General features: G+C 44.5%; 1 protein-coding gene across 6 annotated transcripts in view; it reads left to right on the forward strand.

The window, feature by feature from the left end:
* Nucleotides 1–10,860, forward strand: part of FGD2 (FYVE, RhoGEF and PH domain containing 2) — a 31,726-nt gene extending 20,866 nt beyond the window's left edge. For all 6 annotated transcript variants that reach the window (XM_053313497.1, XM_053313501.1, XM_053313500.1 and 3 more), the window contains 7 exons: nucleotides 564–643; nucleotides 729–759; nucleotides 4,127–4,219; nucleotides 4,584–4,715; nucleotides 4,985–5,131; nucleotides 7,043–7,186; nucleotides 8,535–10,860. In XM_053313497.1, the coding sequence (XP_053169472.1) occupies nucleotides 564–643; nucleotides 729–759; nucleotides 4,127–4,219; nucleotides 4,584–4,715; nucleotides 4,985–5,131; nucleotides 7,043–7,186; nucleotides 8,535–8,747 (840 nt within the window). In that variant the 3' untranslated portion in view covers nucleotides 8,748–10,860. The remainder of the gene's footprint in view (nucleotides 1–563; nucleotides 644–728; nucleotides 760–4,126; nucleotides 4,220–4,583; nucleotides 4,716–4,984; nucleotides 5,132–7,042; nucleotides 7,187–8,534) is intronic.
* Nucleotides 10,861–12,775: the final 1,915 nt, after the last annotated feature.

The following is a 12,775-nucleotide window of genomic DNA, read 5'->3' on the forward strand; positions in this document are numbered from 1 at the left end:
TACTGCAATGGTATTTTTAAATTTTGATAATACATTGAATGCTGATTTCCTCTTTCTGTTTGCCCCTCCCCATATGCTTTAGCTGGGTTGTCTGCTCTTCCCCACAAAAGGAATCTTTTTGATTGATTTGATTTTTTTTTTATACCGCCCTTCCAAATGGCTCAGGGTGGTTTACAATTAAGACAAACCATTAAAATCAGTTAATTAAAACAAAAATTAAGAAACAGTATAAAACAATTAACAATTAAAACATCATAAAACAGTAATTAAACAAAAACAACAATTTAAAAACCCTGAAAAACAGTTTACAACATTATCTTGTTTAAAAATATTAGCAAACAGTTTCCTCTGGGTTCAAGCTAGGGGAGAAGGTTATATATCTGTCCAAAATACAGTGAATGTGCTCCATAGTGGACTCACAGCTAAAATTAAGTATGTCTGGGTGCACCATATAAGGAAACCGCCTGGAGATATATATTGCTATATAAATAAAATAAAATAAAATAAAATATGGCATTTGCCCTGATACCAGTACTAATTGTTTTGCTTATCTGGACTTTCAGGTTCGGGAGCTAAATGATGTGGAATTTCCTCATGCTTTCCTCGTGTCAGGGAAGCAGCGAACTCTGGAGTTGCAAGCTAGGTAATTGAGCAGGGAATATTCTTCTCTCTAGCAAGTGGAGCACAGAAATATTCCTCTCCAACAGGTGACTTTTCTTTCTATGCAGGTCCCAAGAGGATATGAATGCTTGGATAAAGGTAATCCATACTGCAGTTCTGTGTCACTGGCAAGATTCTGAACAATATGAAAAGCAGCTCTTCCAGATGGTGATATATTCCAACTTCAGCACAATTATATGGGAGATAAAATAGGAAATCCACAAATGTTCAAGGATATCTCATAAGGTACTTAGTGCCATCTGTTGGCAATCTACTGCAGCCTGTGAAAAAGCCATTTTTTTCAAACTCCTTTTATTCTAACTTGGAAAAAAAGCTTTTTTTCACAGATTGCCAGCAGGTGATGCAATAATATTTCATGACATCCTTGAATGTTGCACAAATTTCTCATTTTATCTCCCATTGTAATTTGCACTAAAACTGGAATATATTACCATCTAGATAAGTCCTAACTGGCTTCTAGCAGACTAGTCATCTTACTCCTAAAATAAAAGCCCACATCCACTTAGAATGCAGTAAGGCTGGTAAAGGCACAGGGGTCATCATGTTCCTCTATAGCCAGTCTACTCAACTTTGCCCCTCCCCCAGTTGTTTTTGGACTCAGTTACCATAAAGTGCTCCTGGACCCAAAGCTCTCCCTGGTTTCTCAGGTTAAGGCAGTGGCCAGGAGTGCTTTTTATCAGCTTCGGCTGATACGTCAGCTACGTCAATTTCCAGAGGTGAATGACCTTAAAACAGTGGTACATATGCTAGTAACCTCCAGGCTTGACTACTGTAATGTGCTCTACATGGGGCTGCCTTTGTATGTAGTCCGGAAACTACAATTGCTACAGAATGTGGCAGCCAGATTGGTCTCTGGAACAACACAAAGGGACCATATAACACCAGTTTTGAAAGAACTGCACTGGCTGCCAATATGTTTCTGGGTGAAATACAAAGTGCTGGTTATTACCTATAAAGCCCTTAACGGCTTGGGTCCAGACTATTTAAGCCTCCTCTGTCATGAACCCTGCTGCCTTCTACAATCTTCTGGAGAGGTCCAGTTACGGTTGCCACCAGGTCGTCCGGTGGCAACTCAGGACCGGGCTTTCTCTGTGGCTGCCCCAGGGCTTTGGAAGATGCTCCCTGTTGAAACAAGAGCATCTCCGTCTCTGCTTGTTTGTAGGAAGATCCTCAAGACTCTCCTGTTTTCTCAGGCTTTTAAATAGAATTAATTTTAATAATTTGTTTTATATTGTTTTTATTGTGTTATGTATTTTAATCTGTGAGTTTTAATATTAAAATTTGTACACCACCTAGAGATGTACATATCAGGTGGTATAAAAATATGATAAATAAATAAATAAATGCCCCCCAGCCACAGTGACTAATAGCCAGGGATTATGGGAGTAGTAGGCCAATATCTGCAGGAGGGCTGAAGTTGAGCAGCCCTGCTATATAGTGTGGAAGCAGAAAGTAATTCTATGCTTATGGTTAGGTAGGAACGGTAGGAGTCACTTTCCCTCATAGGTCCCTTAAACTGGCTTTCTTTATTCAGATCCAAGTCAGGGTTTGATGCATCCTCTTGATCCTGGCTGTCCTTGACCTCTGCTGTGGCCACTCCGCCCATCATAGTCCTGTTCAGACATTATGGAGTGCTCCAGCGCTCATGCTTACAACTTGAAAAGTAGGGAGGAAGTCCTCCACGGCTGTCACTCACCCCTTTGAGTTCATTGTTTACGCTTACCATGCTGTTTGTCTGAAGGGGGAAGCACCATAAGTATGATGGCTGGAATTCCCTTGAACAGCAGCCTTGATCCTCCAAGGTTTCTGCTCATGGAAATGCCGACCATCATGCTTATGTGCTTTCGCTTTCAGAAAAACAGTGCAGTAAGTGTGAATGCCGGGCAGGACCTCCTCTCTGCTTGGGGTTTAAAATGCCTCCCATATATGGGGTGTATAGTGCTTTTACTTGAGTCTGTAGTTGTGTTATCTAAAGGAGATATTGCTTGTGCTGGTTAATTATGCATTGGCTCCTTGTTTATTATTTATTATTTTATTTATTTCATTTCATTTAGTACATTTAGATACCTCCCCATACAAAAAGGTCCCCGGGCAGTTCACAATATAAAACCATTAAAACATTAACATAATTAAAACAATTTAAAATACAATAGAAATTCTAAAACCAAAGCTTTAAAACTATAAACTTAAAACCTGACTAAACAGGTATGTTTTTAGTTCCTTAATAACATTCAGAGAAGGGGAAACTCTAATTTCATTAGGAAGTGAATTCCAGAGTTTGACTTAGCTCTGGGTTCAGGGCCTTTGTGGGAATCTGAGTGAGTATGCACAACATCAACTGGTTCTAGCTCACTGGTGTCCCTTCCATCCTCTGGCAGGGATGGGCCCTCAAGTACAGGTCTTAGGTGTCTGCAATTGTGTCTGAACAGCTGTCCATTCTGTCTGTGCAATGTAGGCTGTTGCATAACTTGTGTTATATTGTGTGGCTACATAGAGGAGGATGTCCTTCTCCTATATGGTCCAGCCCATACTAAGATCTGCTGGGGGGCTCTCAGGGGTAGAGCCACCATTGAGCGAACAGGTTCAAAGAACCTGGGCCATCGCCCCTCAAGGGCAGCACCTCTTGCCCCAGCCACACCCCTTGTGTCTGACGTCAGACGCAGGGGGCATATCTTTGCTTGCAAATCTTTGCCTGCAGACGTGGTGCTGGCCAGGGATTTTGCTTGCAAATGGGGCTGTGTGGCCCCGTTTGTGAGCTAAACCAGCACTGCGTTCACAGCATGGCCGAGAGCGATTTCCCCTGCCTTTTAGGCAGGGAGAGCCGCTCCAGCTGCACTGCATATGTGACGCTGGCCGGTGGGGGGGGGGTTGCTTGCAAACGAGGCTGTGTGGCTCCATTTGCAAGCAAAGATATGCCCCCTGTATGGCTGGGCTTAGCATCTGACGTCAGATGCAGGGGGCGGGACTAGGGGGCTGCGGTGGCGGGCTGGACCCGGGCTGCCACTGGCCTCCCTCCACTCCTGGGGGCTCTTCTTTGTGTCTTGCCAACATCTGAAGTGCATTTGATGGGATGTAGGAGAGGGCTGTCTCTGATTGTGCCCAGGCTTTGGAACCCTCCCTAGAGAGGCATGATTGATCCTCCCCCTTTTGCTGGCCTTCTGCCATCAGGAGTGCCTTTTACCAACTTTGAATGGTACACCAGCTGTGACCCTACCTGGAGAAGTTGGATCTGATGGCAGAAGGCCATCAAAGGAGGAGAGAGCCATGGATAGATGGAGGTTTAGAACACCCTGCCTGTATGGACCCTTAGCTGTTAAAATTGGATCCCACCCCCATTTTATATATGGTTGGGGCAGATCTGGGTTTGTACAAATAGGTTTGTCATTTTCATTCATAGCTTGAGCCTAAGCTTTATTTCAAATTCTGTTGTGTTTCCCCCCACCAGGCCTTTCAGACTGCCATTGATAAGAAGGAAAAGAGGAGTGAGAGCTTCAAGGCAGCAATCCAAGGAGCTGAATTAGAGTCTCAAGACTTCAGTGTAATTCTCCTGACAGCCATTCCCTCATCCTCATCTCTGTCTCACTTCTACCCTTTTTGTTGTTGTTGTTTTAAGGCCATTGTTGGCTCTTCTGAAACCCATCACTTTGTAAAAAGGGTTACAGAAAAGCTGAAGATCTAAAAAGGGTGTAATAAATGGAGGAGGGGTGGGAGTTGCAGAAAAGACATAATTGTAGGCCAGTGAGTAAGAAAGCTCTGGCAGTGGTACCAGGCCATACAGGTCAGGAGCCAGACACAGCCCTCAGGTTTGCCTTTGTCATGCAGTCTTTCAGCTGTAGCCATAATGACATTCATTGCCATGGAGGCCACCACAAGGGTTGTTTGATCCCTGTTTTCCTCAACAGTACAGTCCTCATGAGCTGGGCAAGCGGGCCCCACAGTGGGTGAGAGACAAGTTGGTGACCATGTGCATGCGTTGCAAGGAGCCATTCAGTGTTATCACACGCAGGAGACACCACTGCCGGGCCTGTGGCTATGTGAGTAAGCCTATCTGCCCCCTACAACCTAATTCCTTTGGGTAGGAAGTCATGGCACAGACTCATGGAAGGACAAAAAGCTCCATTTTGGTCTGAATTCCTGAGAGAATTGGTCAAAAGGATGGTCATGGTTGGTCAGTCATATTCAGGGTAACTGGGAGAGAAGCTGAATTCTTCAAAACTCCCTTCTGATATTTTGATTCAGATATTGGCGAACAGGAATGAGGTTTCCTTTCTAAATCTATCCTTCAATCCTCTCCTGGAGGTAGGTGGTGTGCGGCCGGTGCTCCGAGTACAAGGTTGAATTGCAGTATGACAAGAATGGACTCAAACGTGTCTGTATGGAGTGCTACATCTTCCTGACAGGGCATTTGCTGCCTGATGAGCGGCATGGGAAGAACAAAGGCATTCTAGAGGTGAGGAAAAATAAGAGGTTGGATGTCTCCTTCCTCATTTGTCCTCCTGCCGTAGACTAGTTTTTCTTTCTCTGATTCTGCTTCAGTGTTGGCTGTTACCATCAGTATGTGTTTGATGTAGTTATTGCAGCAACTTCACTCTGACATCAAGGAGCTGCTTCACACCTTATGTGGCAGCCAGCTTCCACTGCTGCTCCCCACACTAAACAAAGAATGAAGGGAAGATGTACATCCCTAAACATGCAATGGACACACCTTGGAGAATCACAACAAATCATGGTTTGGTAGCACATCTGAGTACCGTATTTAGAGCCAGCTACAAACTGTTTACATTTTGCATGTTTACTACACCAGTGGAACCTAGCTGCCACATAAGGTGTGTAGAAGAGCTGAGAGAGAATGAGAGAGAGAGAGAGAGAGAGAGAGAGACTGTCCAAAGTGCTGAAGATTAAGAGAATGATAGAACAAACTTCTCACTGTGCTTACAGAAGATACTGTGAGGGAACATAGTGCTTGTATAGAGGCTTTATATATTACATTTAATGTTTTCATTCTGCCCAAGAAGGTTTAAACATAGTATATTTGACTGTCAGTACTATCCTCTTGTGTAATAAAGATCTGAACTGTTAAGTGTTTATTGTATGCCATGCTATAGACAGCCACAGTCTGAGTAAACAGAATTACCTCCAGATATTTGTGTGTGTGTGTGTGTGTAGGGTAAATTGCAACTGCTTGAACACAAAATAGCTAAGAGTACTCCCTTCTGTATGGTCTTTTACCAAGAAGGGACCTTTTTTTAATAATACCATTCATGCACCATCAGGAGAGGCACATGGGGTGGCATTCTGGGTGGTTGCTATGATACTTAATTCCTCTGGAGATTGAAGCATCTTCATATTTTGGGAGCACTATGAAACCTATAATAATAATAATAATTAATAACAACAACAAGAAAGAAAGAAAGAATAAAGAATTGGTCAGCTTCAAGGACTAGGCTTTAAGCCAATGGAGAATTGATTTTTAAGCATTTGTTTGTCGTGTTTAATTAAATATTAACTCTTTTTAATGTACCCTGATCTGAAAGCCTTGACAAACAATATTGTATGTGTTTTTTAAGAAGGTGCTACATAAACAGAAGTAACTATGGAAAGATGAATTATTTTCTGTCTATGTGAGAGCCCGATAGCAGCAGCAGCTTCTGAATTGTGTGTGCAAGGAGACCCCTGTTGATCAGTAATGATTATGCACTCATATATTTATTACATTAGGGTCTTTCTTCCTGCCACTGTGATGCAGATCCCAGTATGTTGCATTTGAATGTGAGAATCCCAGGTTCGCATGGCTCCCCTCTGTGATGAAGCTCTTTGGCTGGCCCTGAACAAGTCACTTTCTCTCAGCCAAGTATGCCTTACAGGGCTGTTGTGAGGATAATATGACCTGGCCCCATGTATACCACCCTGAGCTCCCTGGAGGAAGGACGAGATACACATAGGGCAAAGTATAAAATAAAATAGTTAAGCTTATCTTCAGATAACTACCCTTGTGTGAATAATATAGAAGTTATAGAAACAAATACTTGACCTTTTTGGAGGGGAGCCTCTGAAACTGGGAGTGGACAACATGAGGCCCAAGCTGGTCATAAATCCAGTCCATTAATTCTTTACCTCTAAAATGACTGGATTACCGCATACTGGTGCATCACACAACTACAAGCAGCGGCCTTGGCAGCCTGGAAATGGCCCATGAACTTTGCATTGCCTGTCTCTGTATTGCTGTTTCTCCCAATAGTATCTGGAGGTGATGGGTCTGACACTTTATCTCTGTCTCTTCTGCTGGATTACTGAGAAGCCAACAGAAGCCTGTGGACTAAGCCGCCGGAATAGAACAATTTGTTTTTTGTTTCACTGGCAGAAAGTCTCTGCAGAAATTTCTGGGCAAAGTCTGATGTGCAGTTTCCTCCAGCTGCTGGATAAAAGTGGAAAGGGGAGCATGCGAGGCTGGTTTGTGATCCCACAAGATGACCCTCTTGTGTTATATGTTTATGCTGCACCTCAGGTATGCTTTGGCTTGCTCTACCCTTTGAATTTGTTGTAGTGGGAGATCAGCAAGCTTGCGAGCTGGCAGGGGCCCCCTTATCTTTGAGCTGCTGCTGATGCTTATGGGTTCTGCAGTGCTGAACTCAGCCTTGTAAAAGAATAGAAATGAGTTCCTGTGATAAGGATTGCACTCACAGCCAAACTATATGTAACATGTAGTTGTATGAATCCTGCTCTAGGCCGGCCCATCATCCACTAGGTGTGCTAGCCAAGCCAGGGTGCGTGGGCATGCGGGGGAGGGGCGCTAATGGCCCAGGTCACATCGCCCCCGCGGGCAGGAGAAGGCAGGCCGACAAGCAGGTGATTCCCATTCCTGTTGCCTGCCCGGCCACCCACCCGCTCTCCTTGCCGCCTCCACCCTCTGCTCCCTCCAGCTGCTTCTGGACAGCTGGCCTGCCACATTGCCCGGCAACATGCTTATAACACACCCTGGCAGGCCAGTGGCTGGAGCGGCAGCCGGAGGCGGTGAGGAGAGCACGTGGGCAGCTGGGCAAGCAACAGGGACGGCCCACCCCCCCGCTCACCCACTTGCTCTCCTCGCTGCCTTCGGCCATCAGTCCTGCTGTTGGCCTGCTGTGGAGCATTATTGTCATGTTTCCACGCCACAATGTGATGCCATTGTAATGTGCCACAGCAGGCCAGCCGCAGGAGCAGCAAGAAGAGCAAGTGGGTGGCTGGACAGGCAACGAGGATTGCCTGCCCATCTGACAAGAGGCACCCATCCCCACAAGCGAAGGGGGCAGGGCGGGGTGCTACTAAACCTTGGGCTGGTCCTGATCTTTCCCTTGACTTTCACACACACACACACACACACACACACACACACACACACACACACACACACACACACACACCAAAAGAAGTTTAAGCAAAGAAGCCGGGTCTGCTTAACTCTCCTCCCGCTGTTTTTCTGCTTAAGCCCACCCCCTGTGCTTTTCCACCCTTAGAGGGAAAATATATGGGTACCTGCATATTTTCCCTTTTGAGATAAAAACAGTTGAAGGAAAAAGGTGAGTGGGAAAAAGGCTGGAGGGGAAAGTGTTAAGGACCCCTTACGCCCAGTTTCTCTGCTTAAACTAGCTGCCTCCCAAGACTGTTTTTGGTAAAACAAAAACACATTGGGGGAGAGATACATGCAACTGCATGCTGCAACTAGATTGGATCTTCAAGGTCAGAAAATCAGCTTACGTTGGTAACCTTGTTGCCAAACAATGGAGCAGCTCTGGGTTGATTTTGTGAGGTCTGTTTTGGGACATCTGAAAATACCTGTCTTTTCAACCCCTTACTTTTGCCTCTTTCCCTCCCAGGATGTCAAGGCTCACATCTCCATTCCGCTCCTGGGCTACCAAGTCAAGGAGATGCCCCAGAATGACAGCCGCCATGTGTTCCAGCTCGTCCAGTCCAAGCAGGTCTATACACTGGTGGCAGAGACTGAGGACCTGAAACAGCGGTGGATGAAGGCCATAGCACAGTCAGCCCGTGGAGAAGAGGACGAAGACTCATTTGATGAGATGGAATAATTGAAGCCTTGCTATGGGGCTATTGCATACCCTGAGCCACCATTTTAACATCTGTGGAAGGCGAATCCTACTGGGTTTTTTTAATTATTAACGGCTTGCATTCATCACAGGGCTAGGACATTGAAAGTACCCCTACAGAGTCAGGAGAACAGTAGAGCTTAAGTGTTCTCTCGCCTTCCTTCACAGTCCCTTCTCTCTCTTCTCTCTAGGTTGATTTTTCACATGCAGGAATCTGTCTCTGTGGGTTGTGTGACCCTGAGGGACAGATTCCTACATATGAAAACTAAATCTGAAGGGAAGAGAGAGCAGTGAAGATCCTGCCCTCTGTCTTCAATGTGGCTGCAGAGGAAGACTGGAGTGCACTTAAGCACCAGTGTTCTTGCGTCTCCTTTTGTTGTCCTAGCTCTGTGGAGAACGTAAGCCATGGTCTCTTCTACTCTAACTTTTCAGCCAACTTTAGATACCTTGTAGGATCTCTACTAAGCTCATATTTCTCAAGTTTGCTTATGAGCCTGCTGTGAAATTGTGTCAAACACACCACTCAAGTCAAAGTACATTATTGTCTATTACATTTGGAGTTCTGTCAAAATATGTCTTTCCATTTACATGCCTACCATAAATACATACTGTGCAATGGCACGAACACCACCTCTTATATGCACACAGTGACTGACATCCAGACTAATGCTGCACCAGTGCAACAACATTTTCCATCACACGAGAAGGGTGATTTTTGGTGATCCTCCCGCCTTCCTGCTACACTCCTTGCTGCAAATGGCTTGCACACCATGTAGAGAATGGAGGGTGGGAGCAGACCACACCTGCGCAGCTTGCAAATATGAAAGAAACAGACTCACGCTGCTGTGTAGGTTGTTCTGCCTGCTCAGTTGCAGGCTGCAACAGTACCTCCATTGGCAATAATGCAGGTATTGTTGCAGCCTGTGATTGAACAGGTGTTCATCGGAGCAGAACAGTCCCACCTACATAGCAAAGCAGGTCTGTTTCTTACATCCTTGTAGACAGCGCAGCCAAGGTATGCTCCCACCCTTCATCTGCTGTGCAGTATGTGAGCTAACATGTCCCTGAGAGTCCCACAACCCTCAGGGACATATTTTCAGGAGGCAGAGAGAGAAGCAGGGAATAATAGCAAATTGCACCCCCTGTGCAACAGAAAACACTGTTGTGTCAGTGCAGCATTAGTCTGGGTGTTGGCTGTTCTTAACCCATTTTCACATATCCCAGTCAGCAAAACGAACATCTAAATCATGGATGCTCCCCCTCATGCCACTTTAGAATCCAGTTACTATTCCTTCTTGCCCCATGAAAGGAAGCATAAGAATAAGCCACCTACAGAGGTACTAAGAAATCCTCCATTAAACTCTAGGTGTGCTGATGAGGGACTGGGAGAAGCTTCAGCTCCCACTGCTTGTGCCTGCTGGTGCATTTATGTTCCTCAACCTGTGGGTGGGTTCTGTAGCTCCATTCCATCTATGGAAGGAGCAAACCCAAGCTTGGGCATGGCTGAGGGTGGAATCTGTATGGTGGCTCCAAGGAGAAATCTGTGCATGCATGCTCCTAGTTTAGATGCATCCATGGAGGATAGGTCTATGGAACCTCCATGGTTAGAGACAGTATTCCTCGAGTATCAGGAATACTGATAACAGTAGGAGGTGGTGATCACTGTTATGTCCTGCTTGTGAGCTTCCAGAGGCATCTGCCTGGTCACTACTGGAAGCAGAATTCTGGATTAGATGGACCTTAGCTTGACTCAACATGACAATTCTTTGCCCAGAGACTGGTCTGTGAGACATAACAAAGCTGCTTCGGTGGTTTGACCTTGTAAGCTGGGTTCACCCAGTCTGAGCTTCTTGGAGGGAAAGTGAGGTGTAAATGTAATGATAAATTCTCGTGCTGTTCTCCAAGTTGGAGTGGGAGCTGGACTAGAAGACCTCCAAGGTCCCTTTCACCTCCACCGTTCTATGATTCTGTGACCTAATCCGACTTCTGTGTATATATGGAAAAAATGCAGTACATGAAAATAAGCTTGTCTTTTGGCATCTTGAACCTAAATGCATGTGGCCTTTTCATAATATAGCTTTATTCTTTATCTCCATTTGTGACTCCTTTCCCCTTTTCATCAATAGAATTTATTGCTGAGCATATGTATTGATACAGGAAGCTGCCTTATACTGAGTCAGACCATTGGTCCTTCTATCTGAGTATTGTTTTCTCTGGTTAGCAGTGGCTCTTCAGGGTCTCCAGCAGAAGTCATTCCCATCACTTGCTACCAACCTGGTTAGCATTTAACTAGCAACTTTGACTAGCAGTTGAATCTGCGATCTTCTTCCTGGCATACAAAGCAAATGTTCCACGATTGAGCTGTTGTCCTTCCCCTAATATGATAGTGTACATATATGCTACTTTATAAGTTAAGCAAAAAAAGAAAGAGGTCCTTGTTCTAAAGATTACAAACTGGAGACTGAGCATGTCAGAGTGCTTTCACAAGAAGTTCTTAAATCCCCTTATGAATTTTTCAATGATGGCTCATAAACCCACAATACAGATAACATTTTTGTGGTTTTGAAGATGCCATTTCCACCATTTCTAGAGTAAGCAAAGCCATCCCTAAATGAAAATATTTTCTAGGGCAAAATTCATGGCACAACCATTATTGCATATCTTAAATATTGCATTTTTTTTCACAGGACTAAGACACAACACATGTCCACCAGATCATTTACTTTAAAAGCAATATTTCTTGGAAAGATTGTTGCTTCTTATGCTGACCATATTCAGAAGGTTTGGGAGGAAACATGTCATTCTTTGTGTCATTTGTGAAAGAGGCTATCTATAGCCTCCTTCTTTGCTTACCTCCCTCATTAGTAAAACATCCTTACTCTCTTTTTCTCCCAACATACTTTTCATACCCTTGTTGAACATATAATTCATTTAGTGTCTTTGCTTTATATGTTGTTCTTGTGTACTTTATTTTGTACATATCCTAACGATTCATCATTTTATAACTGTAAAATGTGACAATTTAAGGCTTTTATATCTCACTGCACTGCTGAAGACTTTAAGAATATAGACCAATTAAGTATCAATCCCTTTCCATTGTTGCACTTGGAAACTGCTTGTTTAAGTCTCAAACTTATCTGGAATTGAGGGTTCTCATTCGAAAGGAGTAGCCTGTTAATTTGTTGTAAAACTATGAACAAATTTATTGGAGACTTCTGTATTTCACTTTCTGAACACCAGGGAGCAGCATTAGACATGAAATTAAAAAAAGGTATGAAGTGGATGCTGACGGTTTTTAGACTGAGAGTTTAGAAAACCTCTACAGGGGCCTGGTTTTGGCAGTGAAAGCCCAGGCAGTCCATGTGAGAAAGCAGACGTTCCGTGGAAGGTGCATCATCCAGTGTTCCAAATATATGCTTTGGAAATAGAAGGAAAGGCTCTTTGTTCATGTTACAATGTTAGGGGCTCAGGAAATGGTTGAAGGGCTGGATTGGGATGTGGGAGAAAATGGGTAGGAAAAGGTAGAGTTTCTAAATGTCAGTATTAATCCTCCTGTGCCTGTCAATCAAATCCTAGAACACTTTATTGGAAAAAGCTGGGTGACACACACAAGAATGGTGAACGTACATAATACCTGTACATTATATACCTTACCTAAGGCCAGTCACTTTGAGCGTGACAAGGAGGAAGAGGTGGCAGCTCTTGGAAATGCATCTTTGTGCACAGAGCCTAGAACAGGGGTGCACAACTCAAATGCCTCAGTGGACTGGAACCAACCATGACTTGATGTGCAGGGGCCAAAGTTAATTTTCATTCATTGTTACATTAAAATTAATTATTAAAAATAGTAATGAAAGTGAGGGAGCAGAGGGTTGGAGTCAGGGGGAAAGGCAAGAAGAAAGGGGGTGGTGTCAGTAGGTTCCGGGCCAGGGGCAGGGGACATCTGGTCTCAAGTGGCCTACTTCCTTGAGCTGCTGCTGCTCACCAGCAGGACAGGACAGGGCCTCTGC

Source organism: Hemicordylus capensis, chromosome 4 (genome assembly GCF_027244095.1).
Source record: "Hemicordylus capensis ecotype Gifberg chromosome 4, rHemCap1.1.pri, whole genome shotgun sequence".
Lineage (NCBI taxonomy): Eukaryota > Metazoa > Chordata > Lepidosauria > Squamata > Cordylidae > Hemicordylus > Hemicordylus capensis.